At 44.1% G+C, this 25,547-nt stretch overlaps 1 protein-coding gene across 1 annotated transcript in view; it reads left to right on the top strand.

Moving 5' to 3' along the window:
- The window catches only part of LOC106569180 (oxysterol-binding protein-related protein 1), a 51,681-nt gene extending 27,749 nt beyond the window's left edge, over positions 1–23,932 (top strand). Inside the window, exons 2-13 of the mRNA XM_045694154.2 lie at positions 570–779; positions 10,485–10,560; positions 11,789–11,923; positions 12,062–12,159; positions 12,344–12,526; positions 12,804–12,911; positions 13,176–13,265; positions 13,744–13,870; positions 14,648–14,764; positions 15,046–15,169; positions 15,270–15,360; positions 22,395–23,932. Coding sequence (XP_045550110.1) covers positions 718–779; positions 10,485–10,560; positions 11,789–11,923; positions 12,062–12,159; positions 12,344–12,526; positions 12,804–12,911; positions 13,176–13,265; positions 13,744–13,870; positions 14,648–14,764; positions 15,046–15,169; positions 15,270–15,360; positions 22,395–22,497 — 1,314 coding nt within the window. The 5' untranslated portion in view covers positions 570–717 and the 3' untranslated portion in view covers positions 22,498–23,932. The remainder of the gene's footprint in view (positions 1–569; positions 780–10,484; positions 10,561–11,788; positions 11,924–12,061; positions 12,160–12,343; positions 12,527–12,803; positions 12,912–13,175; positions 13,266–13,743; positions 13,871–14,647; positions 14,765–15,045; positions 15,170–15,269; positions 15,361–22,394) is intronic.
- The last annotated feature ends 1,615 nt before the right edge of the window (positions 23,933–25,547 follow it).

The following is a 25,547-nucleotide window of genomic DNA, read 5'->3' as shown; positions in this document are numbered from 1 at the left end:
AATGAGAGATTTGAAGCTTTGTTGTTCCCATAACTGATCATGCCAGCGCAATTTTTGAATTTAAATGCTTTATTAGCATGCCAAAAAAATGCATTTGTATTGCCACTATCATTAAGTTCTTGAATATTTGATTAGTCATGCCAGCTCCTTAATCCCAGTATCTCAGCTCCTCCTCATTTTGTAGAGATCTGTTTTCCCCTCCCCCTTTTCCTGGGTGTTAATACCTGTGTTGTCCCTGGTAGCAGAAGAGTGAGGTCTAGGTTAGAGGCGGAGCCAGAGTACTGTACTAACCACAGCAGACACAGCACCCGGAGGAAGCAGAGCATCTATGTGGCTTCTCATTGGAACACTATCCCACAGGTGGGGTTTCGCAGGCTCCAGGGAGGGAGAGGAGGAGGAAGAGGGAGTTCAGTCAGTCACTACCGGGTGGAGGAGTGTGCAGGCAGGTTGCAGGTCTAAGAATATAGTTTTTGGGCTAGGTTTAAGCTAAGCTTACTATGTTTTGGACTGAGCTCAAAGGTGACATGACCCCCTCTCTCTCTCTGGCCACTGGCATCCCTCTCCTGCAGATTCCGAGAACAAGCATTCTCTCTCTCTGAACGGCTTCCTGTTTGTGGTCGGACACTCGTTTGAAGAGGAAGAGGAGAGAGAGCCCCCTCTGTTCAGCAGCAGCCTCCATTGCCGTACCACCCTCAGGGAACGGCCACCGCCAGCGGAATGTCCGGGGAGGGTAACCATGGTAACCAGAAGGCCCAGTGCAATGGAGTAAAGAAGCACAGGTAGGATCACGCTCTACTTAATGTGATGTAACGGCTTGTTTCCCACGTGGTTTCCAGCTTGGTTTTCTTGTCTCCTTTCTTCTCCAGTGTGTGTAATAGCAAGGATTGTATCAGTGTTTGGCTCAATTACTCTAGTATATTCCATTATTTTTATTTGATCGTTATTTTTCATTTCTAAAGTGTGTTTTGATCACGTGTGACATTTTGTAGGAAATTACTTGGTAGGAAAGACTCACCAGTCACAATGTTGTTACTGCTGATGTCCGTAATGTCATTAGAATGTATAATATTTGATCACTTAGCATAAGTCTTTGATGACTGTTGTGGTGTTCAGAATAGACTGTCAGCAGCCAGCGGCTCTACAGTATACTGTATGTAATGTGATACCCCAGTCTGTCTGTCTTTCTGTTCCAGTGTTTTTTGTTTGAGCACCCAAGCCCCATAGACAGGTTTCTCTTGTTTTTCCATCCACAGTTATGTCATTGAGATTCAGCAGGCTAGTGGCTTATTGGAGCTTCGTACACTGGGTCAGAGCAGAAAGCTTTTTGAAGATTGGCCAATCGACTTTCTTTACGTGGATGAGGAGGGTGGCATGCCCTTTTTCTTAATCCAACAATTGAACAGTGAATAATTTAGTACTTGCCAGCTTCGAGAAACAAAGACCGTGAGGAAAGGGATGTGTGTGTCTGTGTGTGTGTGTGTGTGTGTGTGCGTGCGTGCCTGTGTACATGCATGCGCCTTTGTGTGTATTGAAAGAGATTGATGAGAAGCTTGTTTATACATTATAAATCCTGTCATTCAGAGACCCTTGTTTATGTCTCTGGCTGTGTGTAGATACAGTACATTCGGAATATATTCAGACCCCTTGACTTTTTCCACATTTTGTTGCGTTACAGCCTTATTCAAAAATGTATAAAATATTTTTTTTCCCTCATCACAATACTCCATAATGACAGAGTGAAAACAGATTTTTTGCATTTATTGCAAATGTATTAAATATTTTTAAAAACATACCTTATTTACATAGGTATTCAGACCCTTTGCTATGAGACTCGAAATTGAGCTCAGGTGCAACCTGTTTCCATTGATCATCCATGTGATGTTTCTACAACTTGGAGTCCACCTGTGGTAAATTCAATTGATTGGAGATGATTTGGAAAGGCACACACCTGTCTATATAAGGTCCAACAGTTGACAGTGCATGTCAGAGCAAAAACCAAGCCATGAGGTGGAAGAAATTGTCTGCAGAGCTCCGAGACAACAGGATTGTGTCGAGGCACAGATCTGGGGAAGGGTACCAAAACATGTCTGCAGCATTGAAGGTCCCAAGAACACAGTGGCCTCCATCGCTCTTAAACAGAAGAAGCTTGGAACCACCAAGGCTCTTCCTAGAGCTGGCCGCCCGGCCAAATTGAGCAATCGGGGGAGAAGGGCCTTGGTCAGGGAGGTGACCAAGAACCTAATGGTCACGCTGACAGAGCTCCAGAGTTCGTCTGTGGAGATGGGAGAACCTTCCAGAAGGACAACCATCTCTGCAGCACTCCACCAATCAGGCCTTTATGGTAGAGTGTCCAGACAGAAGCACTCCTCAGTAAAAGGGACATCACAGCCTGCTTGAAGTTTGCCAAAAGGCACCTGAAAGACTCTCAAACCATGAGAAACAAGATTCTCTGGTCTGATGAAACCAAGATTGAACTCTTTGGTCTGAATGCCAAGCATCACGTCTGGAGTAAACCTGGCACCATGCCTATGGTTAAGCTTGGTGGTGGTACCATCATGCTGTGGGGATGTTTTTAAGCGGCAGGGACTGGGAGACTAGTCAGGTTTGAGGGAAAGATGAACGAAGCAAAGTACAAAGAGATCCTTGATGAAACCCTGCTCCAGAGCACTCAGGACCTCAGACATGGGCGAAGGTTCACCTTCCAACAGGACAACGTCCCTATGCACACAGCCAAGACAACACAGGAGTGGCTTTGGGACAAATCTCTGAATGTCCTTGAGTGGCCCAGCCAGAGCACAGACTTGAAGCCGATCGAACATCTCTGGAGTGACCTGAAAATAGCTGTGCAGCAACACTCCCCATCCAACCTGACAGAGCTTGAGAGGATCTTCAGAGAAGAATGCAAGAAACTCCACAAATACAGGTGTGCCAAGCTTGTAGCGTCATACCTGTGACGACCCTCCCACTGCGACAAATTCCTTTCTTGTTTTCTTTAATAAGACGTCGGTGGGCGGAGCTGTTAGGGTCATCAGCAATCGGGTGTGTCCCGGGGATAAAAACACCTTTCCCCCATACATCAAGGAGACTCTCCACGCAGACACACTGTTGTTTTTTGTTGTTGTGGCATTTTGGGGCTTCTTTGTTTGTTTGTTTGTTTTTGGCACCACTCAACACCCCTCATTATCACCATCTATGCACGCATCCACTCACTTACGCTACTGACGACAGACACTATTGTTACTTGTATATTGGTTACTTATATATTTTTTATATTCTCTTGCTCTCATCCAACACTTCTCACTCTGCCCCTACTCGGATGGTATTGCGCCGTCCCAACCTTCGCTCTCTCTCTCCCGCTACTCTCTCCTCTTCCATCCTATCATCTCTTCCCTCTGCTCAAACCTTCTCCAACCTATCCCCTGATTCTGCCTCCTCAACCCTCCTCTCCTCCCTTTCTGCATCCTTTGATTTTCTCTGTCCCCTATCCTCCAGGCCGGCTCGGTCCTCCCCTCCTGCTCCGTGGCTCGACGACTCACTACGAGCTCACAGAATAGGGCTCCGGGCAGCCGAGCGGAAATGGAGGAAAACTCGCCTCCCTGCGGACCTGGCATCCTTTCACTCCCTCCTCTCTACATTCTCCTCTTCTGTCTCTGCTGCTAAAGCCACTTTCTACCACTCTAAATTCCAAGCATCTGCCTCTAACCCTAGGAAGCTCTTTGATACCTTCTCCTCCCTCCTGAATCCTCCTCCCCCTCCCCCCCCCACTCCTCCCTCTCTGCGGATGACTTCGTCAACCATTTTGAAAAGAAGGTTGACGATATCCGATCCTCGTTTGCTAAGTCAAACGACACCGCTGGTCCTGCTCACACTGCCCTACCCTGTGCTTTGACCTCTTTCTCCCCTCTCTCTCCAGATGAAATCTTGCATCTTGTGACGGCCGGCCGCCCAACAACCTGCCCACTTGACCCTATCCCCTCCTCTCTTCTCCAGACCATTTCCGGAGACCTTCTCCCCTTCCTCATCTCGCTCATCAACTCATCCTTGACCGCTGGCTACGTCCCTTCCGTCTTCAAGAGAGCGAGAGTTGCACCCCTTCTGAAAAAACCTACACTCGATCCCTCCGATGTCAACAACTACAGACCAGTATCCCTTCTTTCTTTTCTCTCCAAAACTCTTGAACGTGCCGTCCTTGGCCAGCTCTCCTGCTATCTCTCTCAGAATGACCTTCTTGATCCTAATCAGTCAGGTTTCAAGACTGGGCATTCAACTGAGACTGCTCTTCTCTGTGTCACGGAGGCTCTCCGCACTGCTAAAGCTAACTCTCTCTCCTCTGCTCTCATCCTTCTAGACCTATCTGCTGCCTTTGATACTGTGAACCATCAGATCCTCCTCTCCACCCTCTCCGAGTTGGGCATCTCCGGCGCGGCCCACCGGTCGCTCCTACCAGGTGGTGTGGCGAGAATCTGTCTCCGCACCATGCGCTCTCACCACTGGTGTCCCCCAGGGCTCTGTTCTAGGCCCTCTCCTATTCTCGCTATACACCAAGTCACTTGGCTCTGTCATATCCTCACATGGTCTCTCCTATCATTGCTATGCAGACGACACACAATTAATCTTCTCCTTTCCCCCTTCTGATAACCAGGCGGCGAATCGCATCTCTGCATGTCTGTCAGACATATCAGTGTGGATGACGGATCACCACCTCAAGCTGAACCTCGGCAAGACGGAGCTGCTCTTCCTCCCGGGGAAGGACTGCCCGTTCCATGATCTCGCCATCACGGTTGACAACTCCCTTGTGTCCTCCTCCCAGAGTGCTAAGAACCTTGGCGTGATCCTGGACAACACCCTGTCGTTCTCCACTAACATCAAGGCGGTGACCCGATCCTGTAGGTTCATGCTCTACAACATTCGCAGAGTACGACCCTGCCTCACACAGGAAGCGGCGCAGGTCCTAATCCAGGCACTTGTCATCTCCCGTCTGGATTACTGCAACTCGCTGTTGGCTGGGCTCCCTGCCTGTGCCATTAAACCCCTACAACTCATCCAGAACGCCGCAGCCCGTCTGGTGTTCAACCTTCCCAAGTTCTCTCACATCACCCCGCTCCTCCGCTCTCTCCACTGGCTTCCAGTTGAAGCTTGCATCCGCTACAAGACCATGGTGATTGCCTACGGAGCTGTGAAGGGAACGGCACCTCCATACCTTCAGGCTCTGATCAGGCCCTACACCCAAACAAGGGCACTGCGTTCATCCACCTCTGGCCTGCTGGCCCCCCTACCTCTGAGGAAGCACAGTTCCGGCTCAGCCCAGTCAAAACTGTTCGCTGCTCTGGCACCCCAATGTTGGAACAAGCTCCCTCACGACACCAGGACAGCGGAGTCAATCACCACCTTCCGGAGACACCTGAAACCCCACCTCTTTAAGGAATACCTAGGATAGGATAAAGTAATCCTTCTAACCCCCCCCCCCCCCCCCCCCCCCCTTTAAAAGATTTAGATGCACTATTGTAAAGTGGTTGTTCCACTGGATATCATAAGGTGAATGCACCAATTTGTAAGTCGCTCTGGATAAGAGCGTCTGCTAAATGACTTAAATGTATATATTTTTGTTATTTCTTTATCTCTGCGTTGTCACCGTCTTTGTTATGGGCTAAGAGCCGGTTCGTAACAAGTGGGGCCTCGTCCGGGATATAAGGTTGGTTCATAGACACTTTGGCGTGTAGTATTTTGTTGCATTTTGGCGGGTTAATGCTAATTGGGATGCGCTTTACTTGGTATTCACTGCCTAGTCTTATTTTTTATTTAACTTTTATTTAAACAGGGAGTCACATTGAGATTAAAATCTCTTTTTACAAGAGCCCTGTACACATTACAATAAAAACTGAATATTAAAACAACGTACACGTGTATAAAACAATACACCAACAAAGATAAAAATAATAGACATTTAATAAAAGCAATCACATTCAACCCCAACCAATCATTTAAACTGCCTGAGAAGCACCAGCACATCTAACTGCAGTGAACTTTGCAGATTGTTCCACAAATTAGGGGCATAAAAACTAAACGCAGATTTTCCCAAATCTGTGGAGACTAGAGGGATCTCTAGTGTTATCCATTCCTGTGACCAGGTTTGGTAACTTGTGATTTTTATCTTAATGAATGATGTTACATATAGAGGGGGTTTCTGTCAGATTGCTGCATTGTCTTTTATTTATTTATAAAGCATTCTTCTTCCAGACAGAGAGGTCCATCCCACATTTTATACAGACTACAATGATGAGTCCTAAAATTGTCCCCGGTGATAAAATGTATTGCTGAATTGTAGACTGTGTGCAAGGGATTTAAAACAGGTTGCCGCATTCTTGTAAATAATATCACCAAAATCCAATAGAGGGAGAAGCTTTGTTCAAACAATCTTTCTCCTATTTTTAATACTAAGGCATGATTTTATTTCGATATAACAAAAACTATCTTGGATCTTAGCTTCTTAGTCAGATTTTTCATATGTGTTACGAAGGACAACTAGTCATCAATCCAGACACCCAGGTACTTATACTGAGAAAGAAGCTCAGGCTAGAGAACATCATGAGCTTGGTTTTACTTGTATTTAACACTCATTTAAGATCTGTAAGTGATTTCTGAATTAAATCAAAGTCATGCTGAAGTTCACGAATGGCCTGCTGCACTGAGGTGGCACAGGAATACAAAACTGCATAGAGATGAATGTTACAAGTATTAACAGTGTTTCCCATGTCATTAATATACGAAGTAAACAATAATGGACCCAAAATCGAACCCTGAAGAACACCTTTTTGAATCCCAGCCAGAGCCCGGACTTGAACCCGATCGAACATCTCTGGAGAGACCTGAAAATAGCTGTGCAGCGACGCTCCCAATCCATTCTGACAGAGCTTGAGAGGATCTGTAGAGAAGAATGGGGGAAAAATCCCCAAATACAGATGTGCCAAGCTTGTGCATCATACCCAAGAAGACTCGAGGCTGTAAGCTCTCCAAAAGCGGCTTCAACAAAGTACTGAGTAAAGGGTCTGAATAATTATTTAAATGGGATATTTCATTTTTCCAAAAAAAGATATAACCTGTTTTTGCATTATCATTATTATGTGTTTTGAGTAGATTGACAAAGAAAAATGTTCTACCATACTGTAGTATGTTAAGGAGAACTAGTTTTTAATTTGATACCTCAATTTGTAATCCCTTGTGATCTTCTGTGGCCCACAAGCATACAATAAATCCTTGATTATGCGAAAAGGCGTATTTAGGCTTGATTTGATTCGACAGGAAATGTAAAACATAGCTATGGAAAGTGAATGAGGCTTTAGAGTGAGTGTACGTAGTTACAGGAGAGGAGTCAGTTCATTCAGCCTAATATGTTATGCTGTGTTGTGTAGCCGACAGAAGTACTGCTCCGCCATGCTCCACTGGCCTGCTCATTCCGCTGTTGATAAGAGAGAGGGTTAGGATTTATCCCCACGGCCCTCCTCTTTCCATCTCTCCTCAATCTCCCTCTCTCCTCCTCTCCCTCCTTCTCTCAATTGCCTGTTGCGTCTGTTTAGTTGGAGCGTCAGTATTCATTGTGCGTAGCTGCTTCTCTGCTCACCTCTGAGCAAACACACCGTCTGACTCATACATACACACACTAGTGATGCGCGGGTTGACTCATAACCCGCAGCCCCCATGGTTATATCCGCAGGGCAGGTGGGTTTAGGTCATGAAATATAGTGTGGATGAAGGGCCGGTGTGTGGCGGTCGTGTTGAATAAAGAGAAAACAATAAATACAAAAATCCATAAATGTATCATTCTTGTACATCTATAGGCAACATTGAGGTTTTTCTTTCATTGTTTTGAGGCATACAAATAGCCTACACACCAATCCCCAAATAGCCTACACACCAAACGCTTTTGGGAACGGGCAGTGAAAGTTAACATTGATCGACTGAGGCAAAAAGGACAATGTCGGAATTTAATTCAATAAAATAAAAAGCTGTGAAATGGAGAGTTGAATATAAAGAGAAGGGAGGGCCAGAAAAGTTGCGAATGCGCATTTAGGGACTGTCTGTAGAGGCGCTATTTTTTTTGCATCATAAAAGCAGATAGTATTTCAGCCTCCTAAAATATGCATCCAAGTTGAACTGAAATCTTATCAGAAAAATGTTGGGTTGTTTTCACAGCGATCTATTTTGCACAGAAAATATACCATTTTTGGGGGGAGAGTAATTGCATCTTCTCCCCTGTCCCTAAACGTGTTTGCTCTGCGAAAGAAGCAGACATGACAGAAAACTTTACTGATGTCAACTAGATTGTAGCATTCATTCTATAATTCATGACATTATTCTCATAAGCAATGGTTTATTTAGTCTTCTATGGCAACATATAATGACATAAGAGAAGCTGCATGTATCTAATTATAGACAAGTTGACTAACAAATAGTCTACCAATATGACGGAAATTATAAGCAGAAACGTATTTAACTGAGGCAAAAAAATTATCCTGCACCCCAAGGCAAAAAATCGTTAGGCCGTCTCTGTAGTCTATATCACATTTTCTATATTTGCGGGTTAGGGTCGGGTGTGGGCTTCAGATTTTCACAGCTGACCCGTGCACCACTAATTCATACATACACACACACACACACACACACACAGGAACACACGCACACTCTCCCATTTATTCATGGTTATTGCACGAGGTTTGACCGCAGCAGTTACAGTTAGCTCATTAGTTGTCAGGTAACTCTGTTTCCTAATGGCAAGGCGAGGTAACTCTGTTTCCTAATGGCAAGGCCAGATGAGGTAACTCAGTTTCCTAATGGCAAGGCAAGACGAGGTAACTCTGTTTCCTAATGGCAAGGCCAGACGAGGCAACTCTGTTTCCTAATGGCAAGGCCAGACGAGGTAACTCTGTTTCCTAATGGCAAGGCCAGACAGGTAATTCTGTTTCCTAATGGCAAGGCAAGACGAGGCAACTCAGTTTCCTAATGGCAAGGCCAGACGAGGTAACTCTGTTTCCTAATGGCAAGGCCAGACGAGGTAACTCAGTTTCCTAATGGCAAGGCCAGACGAGGTAACTCTGTTTCCTAATGGCAAGGCCAGACGAGGTAACTCAGTTTCCTAATGGCAAGGCCAGACGAGGTAACTCTGTTTCCTAATGGCAAGGCCAGACGAGGTAACTCTGTTTCCTAATGGCAAGGCCAGACGAGGTAACTCTGTTTCCTAATGGCAAGGCCAGACGAGGCAACTCTGTTTCCTAATGGCAAGGCCAGACGAGGTAACTCTGTTTCCTAATGGCAAGGCCAGACGAGGTAACTCTGTTTCCTAATGGCAAGGCCAGACGAGGTAACTCTGTTTCCTAATGGCAAGGCCAGACGAGGTAACTCTGTTTCCTAATGGCAAGGCCAGACGAGGCAACTCAGTTTCCTAATGGCAAGGCCAGACGAGGTAACTCTGTTTCCTAATGGCAAGGCCAGACAGGTAATTCTGTTTCCTAATGGCAAGGCAAGACGAGGCAACTCAGTTTCCTAATGGCAAGGCCAGACGAGGTAACTCTGTTTCCTAATGGCAAGGCCAGACGAGGTAACTCAGTTTCCTAATGGCAAGGCCAGACGAGGTAACTCTGTTTCCTAATGGCAAGGCCAGACGAGGTAACTCTGTTTCCTAATGGCAAGGCCAGACGAGGTAACTCTGTTTCCTAATGGCAAGGCCAGACGAGGTAACTCTGTTTCCTAATGGCAAGGCCAGACGAGGTAACTCTGTTTCCTAATGGCAAGGCCAGACGAGGCAACTCAGTTTCCAAATAGTACGTCAAGCCCTCGCTGATATTCCAGATAAGGTTAATGTAATACAGCTGTTTGCATAACTAAATGGTGACTATTTTTTATTTTAGAAACATGCTAAAATGTTAACAGTCCTGAAGACACAATGATAAAGACCGTAGTTGTATATTCTAAACATGCTTCTCCATGAACAATGTCGAGAACATCACATAAAACCAGGGACACAAGCTTAAATACAAATGCACATACTTAAAAAGTGGAGACACACGTCATCAACAACAACAAGATACTGTACCACTATCTGATAAATGTGATAGCCTGGAGTGTTGCTAAAATGTAGGAGGAAGAGCGCTGTGCCTTATCTATACAGTAGCTATATCTAGGCCTCGGTGGAAGTATGCCACTGTAAGAGACTCTGGCTTAAACCCCTCATCAATTACTCTGTCACCATAGTCCTTGTTTGTTTTCTCCTGACACTGTCTCCTAGCCTGGTCCCAAATCTGTTTGTATCGTTTGGCGTGACAATGACCATAGGAGTTGACTATAGTAGTTGGTAAGACAGCACAAACAGATCTGGGACCAGGCTAAGAGACAGGATCAGGAGAATACAAACAAGGACTGTGTCTGTTTCAGTGGGAGTACTACATTTAGATTTGACCTTGTTGTTTGTCCGTTTCTGTTCTATCCCACAGAACGTCTTTACCAGCGCCCATGTTCTCCAGGAATGATGTCAGCATCTGGAGCATCCTGAAGAAATGCATTGGCATGGTGAGAATTAACACTCATTATTTATTTAAAGAAAAGTACAGTACTGTGTTGGTACATCCCAAAAAGCACCAGAGCTGGATACAAATGTATCAGGCTGGGCAAAGAAAGAAAGGGATGTTTGTTCACTGTTTCCTGTTCCCCGAAAAAAGTTGAAATCAAACAGTTAGCGAACATGCCTTTCTCTCTGCCAAGAATTCAAACACAAACAAACAGGATTTCCAGGACTGAGTTTGAGAAACCCTGCTGTAAAATACTCTGGCCGTCAGTAGTGGTCTGTAGGGATCCTAATACCCTCTCTCTACTTCCTGGATGAAATTTGATTTGATCTACAGCCTACACTTCCTGTAAATCCCCCAATTAAAAGGGTTGATTCCCACCTAATCCTGGGCTGTGTCCCAAATGGCAACACTATTCCCTATGTAGTGCAATACTTTGACCTATGGGCCCTGGTAAAAAGTAATGCACTTAATAGGAAATAGGGTGCTATTTGGGACACAGCTCTGGTGTAGAGGAAGATGCCACCATTGGCAATGGAGAAACTACCTTGACTATGTTTGTCCTATATATGGGGCTTAATGAGTTATATCCATGGCAATCTATTATTTTAGCCCAGGGTTCCTGCTGAAATGTGGGCCTTTAATGACACTCCAGAGACCAGTCAGTAGTGGTGTCAAACAGTGTTCCAGGCTGGGGTCTAGACTACAGCTTTTTGCTGATGTTATTTCACACCTCTCATCGAAACACCATTATGTGTGCTTTACAGGGAATTTCACTCTATTGCCAGTGTAGCTTAGCGGTTAGAGCGTTGGGCCAGTAACTGAAGTTTGAATCCCTGAGCCGACTAGGTAAAATGTATCAATCTGCCCTTGAGCAAGGCACTTAACCCTAATTGCTCCAGAGTCACCATCAATAATGGCACTTTCCGAGGGTGTCGCACTCACCCCTTTTGCCTTTAGAATAGCCTCAATTTGTTGGGGCATGGACTCTACTGTACAAGGTAGGTGTCAAAAGCATTCCACTCGGATGCTGGGCCATGTTGACTCCAAGGGATCATAGCTTTCACCTGGATTTACCTAGTCAGTCTATGTCATGGAAAGAACAGGAGTTCCTAAAGTTTTGTACACTCAGTGTATATTTGTCTGTGTGGGCTGTGAATGAACTTCATTGCTTGTGTGTTTCCTTACCCCTGTCTCTGACTCTTCGGCTCCTCTCTTCTGTCCCCAACCAGGAGCTGTCTAAGATAGCAATGCCAGTGATCTTAAACGAGCCCCTTAGTTTCCTGCAGCGGCTTACAGAGTACATGGAGCACACGTACCTCATCCACCAGGCGAACACCACCACAGATTCCATGGAGAGGATGAAGGTAGCGAGCACCCATTATCATCATCCTCTTAGATAGACACACAAGTTTTCACTCATAGTTACAGCCAGCTACTCTTTTTGCTGTGCTCATCTACAGCCGCTAACGTTACAAACTTCTGTTCATCTGTGATGGTTTCAGTGTGTTGCAGCGTTTGCTGTGTCTGCTGTAGCTTCACAGTGGGAGAGGACGGGAAAACCCTTCAACCCACTACTGGGAGAAACCTATGAGCTCATCAGGTTTGACCTTAGGTTGACTTTTCTGTATTTGTTCTGAGTTGGTCTGGTACCACTAGTCGTACTAGTTTGCGACTCAAGACGTCTTCAAAATACATCTCAACATGTCAGATGTCTGAAGACATTTGAAGACAGAAGGTGATGGCTAAGGTATGTAGCATTAACCCCCTCCCTCCTGTCCCTTCAGAGAGGACCTAGGGTTCAGGTGGATGTCGGAGCAGGTGAGCCACCACCCCCCCGTCAGCGCCTTCCATGCTGAGGGCCTGCAGGAGGACTTCCTGTTCCACGGCTCCATCTACCCCAAACTCAAGTTCTGGGGCAAGAGTGTGGAGGCGGAGCCTAAAGGCATCATCAGCCTGGAGCTACCCAAGTGAGTCTGGAGCTGAGATTCCCTCCACAGTGTACATGTAGCTTTCCCTCACTGAGGGTTTGGCTTGGAGTGTTCTCGAATTGGCCTTTATCTCCCAGTTAAGCTAGCAATACATCTATTCTGGGAGTTTTTTCTGAAGGCTGGATGAAATGAATAAATTGAAGCTTAAAGGACATTTGTAATCTCCCTGAAGTAGTTTGGTATGAGTTGGCATCTCTAAGTGGACATGGTTGGTGAGAGATTATCTGCTGCTATGACATGTTCTCCGTCTCTGCAGATACAACGAAGCGTACACCTGGACAAACCCCACCTGTTGTGTCCACAACATCATCGTGGGCCAGTTGTGGATCGAGCAGTACGGCAATGTGGAGGTGATCAACCACAAGTAAGGGAGACTACCTTGCCGTGTGTGTGTGTGTGTGTGTGTGTGTGTGTGTGTGTGTGTGTGTGTGTGTGTGTGTGTGTGTGCAGTAGTGTGGATCCACATTTGTTTCCAGTTTATTGAACAGTGTAACAGAACTGGGACAGATACTTGCCATTACAAAGGAGATAGACTGAGCAGCTACATGTTAGTTGTTTGAAAGTATTGTCTCACAGTGGGAAATAGTGAACGAGAATATGAAAACAAAGCCTTGTCTTTCTGTGACAGGACCGGAGAGAGATGCAGCCTGATATTCAAACCATGTGGCCTCTTTGGCAAAGAGCTGCACAAAGTGGAGGGCTACATCCTAGATAAAAGGTATTGTGGCTTTTCTTTTGTTACGAATTGAAGGTTTTTTGTATTGCATTGCTGGCCAGGTCTCCCTGGTAAAAAGGTATCCTGACCTCAAATGGGACTCCCTGGATAAATAAAGGTTAAAGCTGCAATATGTAGCTTTTTGGGCAACCCAACCAAATACACATATTAATGTGAGTTATAGATCTGTCATTCTCATTGAAAGCAAATCTAAGAAGCGGTATATCTCTTCTATGTGCTGTATTTCTATACTCCCCATTCTTAAGGTTCATTTTTGCATCTTTTACTTTCGGTTTTGTACACCAGCTTCAGCTGAATTTTAGCAACCAGGAAATGCGATTTCTGCTTATTGCACCTTTTTTTTAAATAAATGTTACAACCTGATTCTTTCCGGATTGTGTTCCTCACTGATGGGACATCTAATTACCAAAGAAAAGGCTACAACACATTTTGAGGCCCCGTGTGACACTTGTGTGTGCAGCAAAAAGAAGCTCTGTGCCATCTACGGTAAATGGACCGAGTGCTTATACACTGTGGACGCTGACACTTATGATGCTCATAAGAAATCTGACAAGAAGAACTCAGAGGAGAAGAAAAGCAACATGCAGGTACAGTATGATGTGCACTAATCAGAAACACACCATATCAAAAACAAGGAGGTGCCTCGAGCCCCATTGGGGTGATTATGTAACTATTATAATCTTTGAATTATTTTCCTTGTCTGCTACGTGAAATAAGCTATATACTATACCTTATGTCAGTCCAGTGCTGTTCAGTACTATTCATAGATTCAGATGATAAATGGAAATAAATATTACTCAATAAGCCACTAAGGGTGACATTTTCGTGGTCCAAACACCATGGTAGCGTTCCCCTGCTCAGACATTGCATGCATCAACCAATGGTTACATGCCACGTCATCGACTGTGCCATCGGGCACCAGATTGCAATAAGATGTGATTTAGCTGATACTTAAAATACCTTTCCATAAACCTCCTTGTAATCTGGCAGTGTGATTTCATTTCAAACTTTTATTGAACAGTGTGTGTTATAGGGAGGTGAATATTTGATTAGAGTTTAGTAAACTGAGCAATACATAAATAGTAAATTCTTAATAGCGCACATTGTTGAAGAAACATTTCAAATTAAATCGTGCTGCTAGATTACAATGAGGTTTTTGGTAAATTTGGCACCTAACACATTGCTTTCGCACCATGAAAATGTTGCCTGAAATGGATCCTTTTGCTCCATGCTCATGAATGAGTGGTATTTAAGCAACCTTTAAACTAGTTTTGGAGTGAAAACCCTTGATATGACCCAATAAGTAGCTATTGTAAGCCATACCTGTTTTAAGGTTGCATGTGTCCCCCTGTCTGTCCCTCCAGACCAGTGTAGATGAGGAGCCAGAGGAGATGCCCCTGCCTGACGGAGACACGGTCCAGGTCATCCCAGGAAGTGAGCTGATCTGGAGGATAGTCCCCCGGCCAGACAACTCTGCAGAGGTGAGAGGGGAGGAGCGGTAGGGGGTGAGAGAGAATGGGACAAGAGCAGTTCTGGGGAATAGCCCCCCGAGTAGACAACTGAAGGGATCACAGGCATGATAGAGTACTGTATTAGGAGGATTACTAAGAAGCAGAAATCTGGGATGTACTAATGATATTTTAGCCTTCTTGAGTGATTCAACTGGTTGTCAGTTTGACTCAGTTATTGATTTGTTGAATCCACTCTCTCTCTCTCTCTCTCTCTCTCTCTCTCTCTCTCTCTCTCTCTCTCTCTCTCGTAGTTCTATGCTTTCTCCACATTTGCCATGCAGCTGAATGAGCTGGAGGAAGGCATGAAGGGGGTCCTACCCCCCACAGACTGTCGACTCAGGCCTGACATCAGACACATGGAGAAAGGAGACATGGGTATGGTGATAAAGTTATATAGGGCATTGTATGATAAAAGCATTGTGTCCACATCTGGTGTTCAGTAATTTATATTTTGATATGTTAAAATATTTCTCAGACTCGGCAAGTGCAGAGAAGAAGAGGGTAGAGGAGAAACAAAGACTGTCCCGGAAAAATCGCTCCAAATCAACCGAGGAATGGAAAACAAGGTGAGTGATTGGGTCCTCTCCACCTCCTGGAACCTTTGCTTCTGCCGTGCAAAACCCTCATTGGATGTATGCTAACACTATGCTAGGCCTGCTTTGCTAATTATCCTACATTTGTGTCATAATGTGCTGTGTGTTTTGCTCTCCCCTGTGTTGTCATTGTGAAGGAACCCAGCTCTTGGCCCCAGGTTTGGCTCTGCTTGTCTGCTGTGTCTTTTGATTGTTGTTATGGTTCACTGTTTGAATGCTGCACTATACTGCCTCCCTCAGGACAGCTTTAGAATGGCAGCAAATGCATTGATTGAAACACTGATCATGCATCTGCACAACCTGAATGTAGTTGACTCCTGAAAAGTACGGTGCCTTCAGAATGTATTCACACACCCCTTGACTTTTTTCACATTTTGTTGTTACAGCCTGAATTTAAAATGCATTAAATACATATTTGGTGTCACTGGCCTACACAAAATACCCCATAATGTCAGTGGAATTACATTTTTAGAATTCTTTACAAATTAATTAAAAACGAAAAGCTGAAATGTCTTGAATCAATAAATATTGAACCCCTTTGTTATGGGAAGCCTAAATAAGTTCAGGAGTAAAGAATTGCTTAACAAGTCACAAGTTGCATGGACTCACTTTGTGTGCAATAATAGTGTTTAACATGGTTTTTGAATGACTACTTCATCCCCACACACAACTATTTTTAAGGTCCCTCAGTCGAGCAGTGAATTTCAAACACAGATTCAACCAGAAAGACCAGGGAGGTTTTCCAATGCCTTGCAAAGGGTAAAAAAATAAATAAGACATTGACTATCCCTTTGATAATGTTGAGAAGTTATTAATTACACTTTGGGTGGTGTATCAATGCACCCAGTCACTACAAAGATACAGGTGTCCTTCCTAACTCAGTTGCCGGAAATGAAGGAAACCACTAGGGGATTTCACCATGACACCAATAAAATAGTTAAGAGTTTAATGGCTGTGATAGGCGAAAACAGAGGATAGATCAACAACATTGTAGTTACTCCCAAACATAACGCTTTGTATTCAGGACATAAAGTTAATTACTTTGTCACATTTTTTGCAGTTTTACTTTAGTGACTTTATGCAAACAGGATGCATGTTTTGGAATATTTTTATTCTGGGAAAATCCAACACACCACTGATTACCGTCATGTTATGGGTATGCTTGTCATTGGAAAGGACTAGGGAGAGTTTTTTAGGATAAAAAATAAATGGAATAGAGCTAAGCACTTGCAAAAACCTAGATGAAAACCTGCTTCAGTCTGCTATCCAACAGACACTGGGAGATAAATTCACCTTTCAGCAGGACTATAACCTAAAAAACAAGACCAAATATATACTGAGTGTATCAAACATTAGGAAAACCTTCCTATTGAGTTGTATCTTTCACCTGGATTCACCTGGTCAGTCTATGTCATGGAAAGAGCAGGTGTTCTTAATGTTTTGTATACTCGGTGTACACTGGAGTCGCTAATATTTAATGTTCCTGAGTGGCCTAGTTACAGTTTTGAATTGAATTGGCTTAAATCTGTTGCAAGACTGGAAAATGGCTGTCTAGCAATGTTCAACAACCAACTTGACAGAACTTGAATTTTCTTTTAAAGAATAATGTGCAAATATTGTCCAATCCAGGTGTGCAAAGCTCTTAGAGACTTACCCCAAAAGACTCACAGCTGTAATCGCTGCCAAAGGTGATTTATTGACTCAGGGCAGTGTTGTAGCACTTATTGAATGTCTCGGTATTGGATACATTTGTACTCGGTCTTGACTCAGTCTAGCACAGCGGAGTAAAACCGCTTCACCAGGCCAAATATAAACACTCCTTTCTTGAAACATTATCTTAACAGCCTTTATACTGTATCTATTACAGACATGTTTGCGCAGTGGCGAACCTATAGGCTTTTAGTGTGTGACAGGTTCGTAATTCTGAAAGGACAGCAACCGTAATACCAGCGCACTCCTGTAGGGGAGTGCACTTTTTGTAGAACACGAAGGGTGGTGCCTTAGTATACGTAATATCCAAACATTTTAAGAATTTATGAAAACGTGACCATATCTAAGTGGTCGCTTGTCATAAAAAGTATAATTCTTCCTGGGGGTGTATGTGAACAGATTTTAAGTAGGTTTCATGTTGCTAAAATGCTGTCAATTCCACTTTAAATGCAACGTTTCACACACAAGCTATTTTGGAAGAGGTGGCTAACAACAGCAAGTGTGCTGCTATAAAAAAACAACTGTTCCACTCATCAGATGATGATCATTTGAAACTTAACGTCTTGTTGAAAGTTATTCTTGAAAAGGGAGAAGCTAACAAATTAGCAACATCCTCTTTTGATAACACCTGCTACAGCCGCTGCAAACTAGCCAACAACAATAGCTAGCTACAGTAGCTAGACCGTAGGAAAACTACTGCTCGCTATTGCACAGTGACCTGTTGGCCTTCAAGATTGCAGATGTTTCCATAAGTTTCTGTAAAAACAATCCCACCCATTAAGTCAAAATGGGATTCCACTATCACTCCAAAATTTTGCCCTTATACAATTGAATGGCAGATGCCTTTATCATGCTTTTAGTGGCCTAGCCAATGGCTGATTTAGCTACCTATATTTATCTCCCGACATACAAGTAAAGAAAAATCATGATTGGATCTTTTTTCTCTTCAGTTTTAACCATTTCCAACAAAAACCAGAGATTAAATCAGAACATAATTGAAAATAATATCATTATTATTATAATGATTATTTTATAAATCCTTAGCCCTTCTCTGAAGGCGTAGAAGGCCCATTGTTCCCCACTGTGTTTGGTTAGTAATAATTTATAGAGTGGCTCTATTTTCCCGCAGCATGCGTTTTATTTACTATTCTTAATATCTTAAGAATCAATGTGTTGTTCTGAAATATGAACACAGAAATACTGGACATTTTGAAATCTAATGGTGGTGATTTGATAAAATTACAATCATGGTCTGGAATTGCGCTTGCATTTTTTTGGTCTCGGTCTTGAGGTCTTGACTCTGTCTCTGACCCCTTCTCCCCCTCCCGGTCTCGGTCTTGACTCGGTCTCACCCCCCCTCCCCTCAGGTCTTGGTTTTTGACTTGGACTCGATTTGCTCCGGTCTTGATATTGAGTCGGTCTTGCTTTAGGTGGCCTTGAACACAACACCGACTCAGGGGTATGAATACTTAAGTAAATGAGATATTTCTGCATTTCATTTTCAATACATTTGCAAACATTTCTAAAAACATGTTTTTTCACTATGTTATTATAGGGTATTGTGTGTTGATGGGTGATATTTTTTCTTTTATTTAATCCATTATGAATTCAGGCTCTAACAATATAAGTCAAGGGGTATGAATACTTTCTGAAGGCACAGTACACATTGAATAAGCTAAAATAATATGTTGTATTTGCAGTGCAATTCACCTGTCCAGGATATCTGCATGCTCCAGTTTGCATGAATACCCTTAAGGCCAAGTTATATGGAGAAACACATTTTCAATTGAAGCGCTGGAAGGGATGGCTGTCGTTTTACAGACTCCTAACCAACTGTGCTATTTTGTTTCTTTTTTCGTATAGTTTGTAACTTATTCGGTGCATAATGTTGCCGCTACCGTCTCTTAAGGTCCCGTGTGTCTCAGTTGGTAGAGCATGGTGTTTGCAACGCCAGGGTTGTGGGTTCGATTCCCACGGGGGACCAGTACGGAGAAAAAATTTATGAAATGTATGCATTCACTACTGTAAGTCGCTCTGGATAAGAGCGTCTACTAAAATGTAAATGTAAAACGTTAATACCGAAAAGAGCTTCTGGACATCAGAACAGCGATTACTCACCCCGAACTGGACGAAGATTTTTTTCTTTAATTAGTCAGACGCAAAGGATATATTGCTTTGTCGAGACAAGGCCCAAATCCCTGTCATCCGTGTGAAGAAAAGACAGAGAAAAAGGGGGAGGAGGGCGGGGTGCCTTGTAAGAATTTTCCGATGAGTAGGTAAACCATCACTATCCTCCGTATTATTGGCCAACGTGCAATCATTGGAAAACAAACTGGATGATCTACGATTAAGACTATCCTACCAACAGGACATTAAAAACTGTAATATCTTATGTTTCACCAAGACGTGGCTAAATGACGACACGGATTATATAGAGCTGGCTGGCTTTTCTGTGCATCGGCAGGACAGAGCAGCTATGTCTGGTAAGATGAGGGGTGGGTGTCTATTTGTCAATAATTGCTGGTGCGCGATGGCTAATATTAAAGAAGTCTCGAGGTATTGTTCGCCTGAGGTAGAATGCCTCATGATAAGCTGTAGACCACACTATCTACCAAGAGAGTTCTCATCTATATTATAGCACCACAAACCGATGCTGGCACTAAGACCGCCGCACTCAGCGGCTGTATAAGGCCATGAGCAAATAAGCGGTGCACCTAGTGACCCGGGACTTTAATGCAGGCAAACTTAAATCCGTTTTACCTCACTTCTACCAGAATGTCACATGTGCAACCAGAGGAAAAAACTCTAGACCACCTTTATTCCACACACAGCGACGCATACAAAGCTCTCCCTCTCCCTCCATTTGGCAAATCTGACCATACTTCTATCCTCCTGATTCCTGCTTACAAGCAAAAACTAAAGCAGGAAGAACCAGTGACTCGCTCAATACGGAAGTGGTCAGATGATGCAGATGCTATGCTACAAGACTGTTTTGCTAGCACAGACTGGAATATGTTCCGGGATTCATCCAATGGCATTGAAGAGTATACCACCTGTCACCGGCTTCATCAATAAGTGCATCGACGACGTCATCCCCACAGTGAATGTACATACATATCCCAACCAGAAGCCATGGATTACAGGCAACATCCGCACCGAGCTAAAGGCTAGAGCTACCGCTTTCAAGGAGTGGGACGCTAACAAGAAATCCCCCTATGCCCTCCGATGAACCATCAAACAGGCAAAGCGTCAATAAGATTGAATCCTACTACACCGGCTCTGACGCTCGTCGGATGTGGCAGGGCTTGAAAACTATTACGGACTACAAAGGGAAACCCAGCCGCGAGCTGCCCAGTGACGCGAGCCTACCAGACCAGCTAAATGCCTTTTTATGCTCACGTCGAGGCAAGCAACACTGAAGCATGCATGAGAGCACCAGCTGTTTCATACGACCGTGTGATCACGCTCTCCGTAGCCGATGTGAGCAAGACCTTTAAACAGGTCAACATTCACAAAGCCGCGGGGCCAGACGGATTACCAGGATGTGTACTTCAAGCATGTCTTCACTGACATTTTCAACTTCTCCCTGCCCGAGTCTGTAATACCTACATGTTTCTAACAGACGACCATAGTCCCTGTGCCCAAAAAAGCAAAGGTAACCTGCCTAAATAATTACCACCCCGTAGCACTCATGTCAGTAGCCATTAAGTGCTTTGAAAGGCTGGTAATGGCTCACATCAACACCATCATGCCGGAAACCCTAGACCCACTCCAATTCGCATACCGCCCCAACAGATCCACAGATTACTCAATCGCACTGCCCTTTCCAACCTGGTCAAAAGGAACAAATATGTGAGAATGCTGTTCATTGACTACAGCTCAGCGTTCAACACCATAATACCCACAAAGCTCAGCTCATCACTAAGCTAAGGACCCTGGGACTAAACACCTCCCTCTGTAGTTGGATCCTGGACTTCCTGACGGGCTGCCCCCAAGTGGTAAGGGTAGGCAACAACACATCTACCACACTGATCCTCAACAGTAGGACCCCTCAGGTGTGCATGCTTAGTTCCCTCCTGTACTCCCTGTTCATCCACGACTGCGTGGCCAAGCACGACTCCAACACCATCATTACGTTTTCTGACAACACAACAGTGGTAGGCCTGATCACAGACAATGATGAGACAGCCTATAGGGAGGAGGTCAGACACCTGGCAGTGTGGTGCCAGGACAACAACCTCTCATTCAATATTGAGGAAGACAACGGAGCAGATCATGGACTATAGGAAAAGGAAGGCCGAAAAGGCCCCCATTAACATCGACGGGGCTGAAGTGGAGCGGGTTGAGAGTTTCAAGTTCCTTGGTGTCCACATCACCAACGAACTATCATGGTCCAAACACACCAAGACAGTTGTGAAGAGGGCACGACAACACCTTTTCCCCCTCAGGAGGCTGATGAAAAGATGAGGCAATGGTACCCAGATCCTCAGCTGCACCATCGAGAGCATCCTGACCGGTTGCATCACCACCTGTTATAACAACTGCTCGGCATCTTACCGTAAGGCGCAACAGAGGGTAGTGTGTACAGCCCAGTACATCACTGGGGCAAAGCTTCCTGACATCCAGGACCTATATACTAGGCGGTATCAGAGGAAGGCCCAAAAAATTGTCAAAGACTACAGTCACCCAAGTCATAGGCTGTTCTCTCTCTGCTACCGCATTGCAAGCGTTACCGGAGTGCCAAGTCTAGGAACAAAAGGCTCCTTCACAGCTTTTACCCCCAAGCCGAAGGACGGCTGAACAATGGCCACCCGGACAATTTACATTGACCCCCAAATCCCCTTGTTTTTACACTGCTGCTACTCGCTGTTTATTATCTATGCATAGTCACTTTACAAATTACCTCGGCTAACCTGTATCCCCGCACATTGACACGGTACCGGTACCCCCTGTATATAGCCTCATTATTGTTATGTAATTTTCGTGTAACTTTTTTTTTTTACTGTAGTTTATTTAGGAAATATTTTCTTAACTCTATTTCTTGAACTGCATTGTTGGTTAAGGATTTGTAAGTAAGCGTTTCACGGTAAGGTCTACACTTGCTGTATTCGGCGCATGTCACAAATACGATTTGATTTGGTTTAAATCCCACCATCAGGAGTTGACTACTGTATATTACGAAGTTTGTTGGTGTGGGTTTTGTATTTATCACAATCATCATGTAAAACACTCATGCCTGTGCCTGGATACTCTATTGTAGTTTATCTGACTTGGTTCCTCTTGTTGCTCCCATATAGGTGGTTCCACCAGGGCACCAACCCCCACAACAAAGCTCAGGACTGGCTCTACTCCAACAGCTACTGGGATCGGAATTACTCCCTGCTGCCTGATATATACTGACCTACAGGACACACACCACACACACACATCTCTATCTGTACACACCTCGTCTTAACTCGCTCTGCAATTTTTAATATTCTGACACTGGAGCTTTGACATTTTTCTCAGAGGGTTCATTGAAGGGGGAGAAAGTGAATCCTAGTCAGGTCATGCGGTCAGGAAAAATGTGTTATGATGTAGATGGTGTGAACATAGGCAAGGTCAAGGGAGAGTTCTGGCTTTAATCATTTCAAAGCCTGCTCTGGACCTGCTATAGTCCTTTGCATGGGTAAGGATGATGCTGGGAATTGAATGACCGTAAAGGCAACAACCATTCAGTAGTCCCTAAACATATCTCCTATGTCTCACTCAAAGCACAATTGTGAAGCCCTCATGAGTCTGTAAGCGATGGTCATTGACCAGTGTGTATAGAATTATTATAAAACTATAGGGTGTAACCTGCCAGTCATTTTAACAATGGGAGTGTTTTGAATGGAGTGGATTGAATGTGACACACCTCTTGATGGGTCTCTAGTATCTCTCACCAAAACACTTGTGAGAATTATGTCCATTTGAATGTGTTGTGCTCAGTTCTGTTCCTTACAAATGTGTGCAGCTACAGTATCAATTTAAGGAAAATAGAGCTTTCAAATAGTGTGTGAAATAGACTTGTTCCAAGTTCCTGCAGTCCCTGCTATATGCTAACAAACTAAACTGTCATTATAACACACTGTATCACAGTTGCTTGGACCTCAGCAACTATGGCTGAGGACATAAATGTCTGTACATATTATTGGATAGAGCTCTTCTATTCTTCTGAGCTGTAATACAATGTAGTACTTGAGGAATTTAGGATACTATGTGTAGAGGAGAATAGCTGTACTGTACTTAGAATTATGGCTCTTGCTTCCATAACACTTGAGAACTTAAAGTTTGACTACTTGGCTCTATATGAAGATATTTTTACGTGTGTAAAGGTTTCCTCTAAAGTAAAAATGTAATTCTGGATATTCTGAGAGGTACATGTAACTGTTTGAACTAACCCTAACACACTGAATGCAAATACAGTACAAGCACAACGTTGACTATGCAAGCATTAGCTGCACTACACCCACAGACACACAGTAAGCTTATATCCCAAATGGCATCCTATTTCCTACATAGCGCACTACTTTTGACCTGAGCCCAATTGGGGGAAAGGGCACGATTTGGGACACACACGGCCACTGTTCAACTCATTCATCCACTGCAAAACATTCCTCTCCTTGGTTGTGAATAGCTGCTGTTGTAACCTCGGTAAAGCGGTAGTTTAGATTGGATTATCAGTATAGTAGACTGGACCTAGCACACCCTGTGAATGCAGTTTTAGCTAGAGGCTACTCTCACTTTGTGTTTAGCACATTACAGAATCAAGATTGTTTCTATTGTTGCTAAATAAAAGCTTAATGTTACCTTAGTTTGTGTCCTACTTCTCTTATTTCCACCACCCTATCTGCATTTCCCTGAAGCATTACGTAAATTGTGGATGGAATTCCCCGCATAATACTAACTTTCCGCAGGGCACACACTGGTTGAATCAACGTTGTTTCCACATCATTTCATTGACCAACATGGAATAGATGTTGAATTGATGTCTGTGCCCAGTGGGATGGTTGAAGTTAGGCCTTGTTTAGCTTGTGAATTTCCTTACTTTTTCAGCTTCAGACTAGCCTAAAGTCTCACTTAAAACATGTGTTTATTTAATGAAGAGGGAGAACGTTTTAAATGATATGCACACGTTTATTGATACTAGACAACAGTCCCCTACCAATTAAATGGGGCACTAGTTGGCCACCTCCCGGATCCTTCCTGGTCCTCTTTCTCTGTGGGTTCAGAGGTGACAATGCGTATGAGAGCGGGGGAGTAAACAGTATTTCCTTCATCACTGATGACCTGCAGGAACTGGGCCTGACCGTCCCGACTGGAACCTCCGTTTACCATCTCCATTGGAACGGAGAAGGACAGGTCCCCCTGGGGGTCGTCCGCCCTGACCACAGCAGATCTCGACCTGGAAAACATTGCAGTCGGAACACTACGAGCGCTCTGGCTCAGGGACACCTGGTTGCCATCGAGGAACAGGAAGTAGTTGGGGATGCTGATCTCCAGGTTGAGGATAGTTGGATGCTGGGGTGGAGGGCGAAGGGTTGTGCTCTGTGACCTGGGTGTGAAGGCCCTTCTTGGGTACATCGGGAAAGGTGGTGGCTGGGGCTGTTGTCTGGGTCGGCCACACCAGGACTGGGTGTCAGACTGCTGAGGGGAAGGGGACCTCTCTGCCAGTAACACATGTCCAGGCCCAAAGTTGCGAATGAAAGCACTTCCATTGAACGGAGGCTGGGAGATAGTGTTAGTGGACAGTGTGCCCTCCTCCGTCTCATTGGCCAAGTGGTATAGTGTCCAGACCTGATTGGTGAAATTCTCGAAGGCAGGCTGAGCATCAGGACTGACACGTCCTGCTTCAATAGGAACGCTATGCGAGGGCGGGCCATGATAATCTAAAATGACAATAGAATGCAACAAAGTTGAAAATGTCAAAATCCACACATACAAGGAATTCAGAAAGTATTAATACCCCGTGATTTATTATATATTTTTTTGTGTTACAGCCTGAATTCAAAATGGATTAAATATAAAAAATGTCTCACCCATCTACACACAATACCCCATAATGACAAAGTGAAAACATGTTTTCAGACATTTTTGCAAATGTATTGAAAATCAAATACAGAAATATCTGTATTCACAACTCTGAGTCAATACATGTTACAATCACTTTTGGCAGCAATTACATTTGTGAGTCTTTCTGGGTATGTCTCTAAGACCTTTGCACACCTGGATTGTACAATATTTGCACATTTAAAAAAATATTCTTCAAGCTCTGTGTCAAGTTGATTGTTGATCATTGCTAGACAGCCATTTTCAAGTCTTGCCATAGATTTTCAAGATGATTTAAGTCAAAACTGTAACTAGGACACTCAGGAACATTCAATGTCATCTTGGTAAGTAACTCCAGTGTATAGTTGGCCTTGTCTTTT

Source organism: Salmo salar, chromosome 14 (assembly GCF_965601325.2).
Source record: "Salmo salar chromosome 14, fSalSal1, whole genome shotgun sequence".
NCBI lineage: Eukaryota > Metazoa > Chordata > Actinopteri > Salmoniformes > Salmonidae > Salmo > Salmo salar.
The sequence above is the reverse complement of the archived record's forward strand: the minus strand, read 5'-3'. Positions and strand labels throughout refer to the sequence as shown.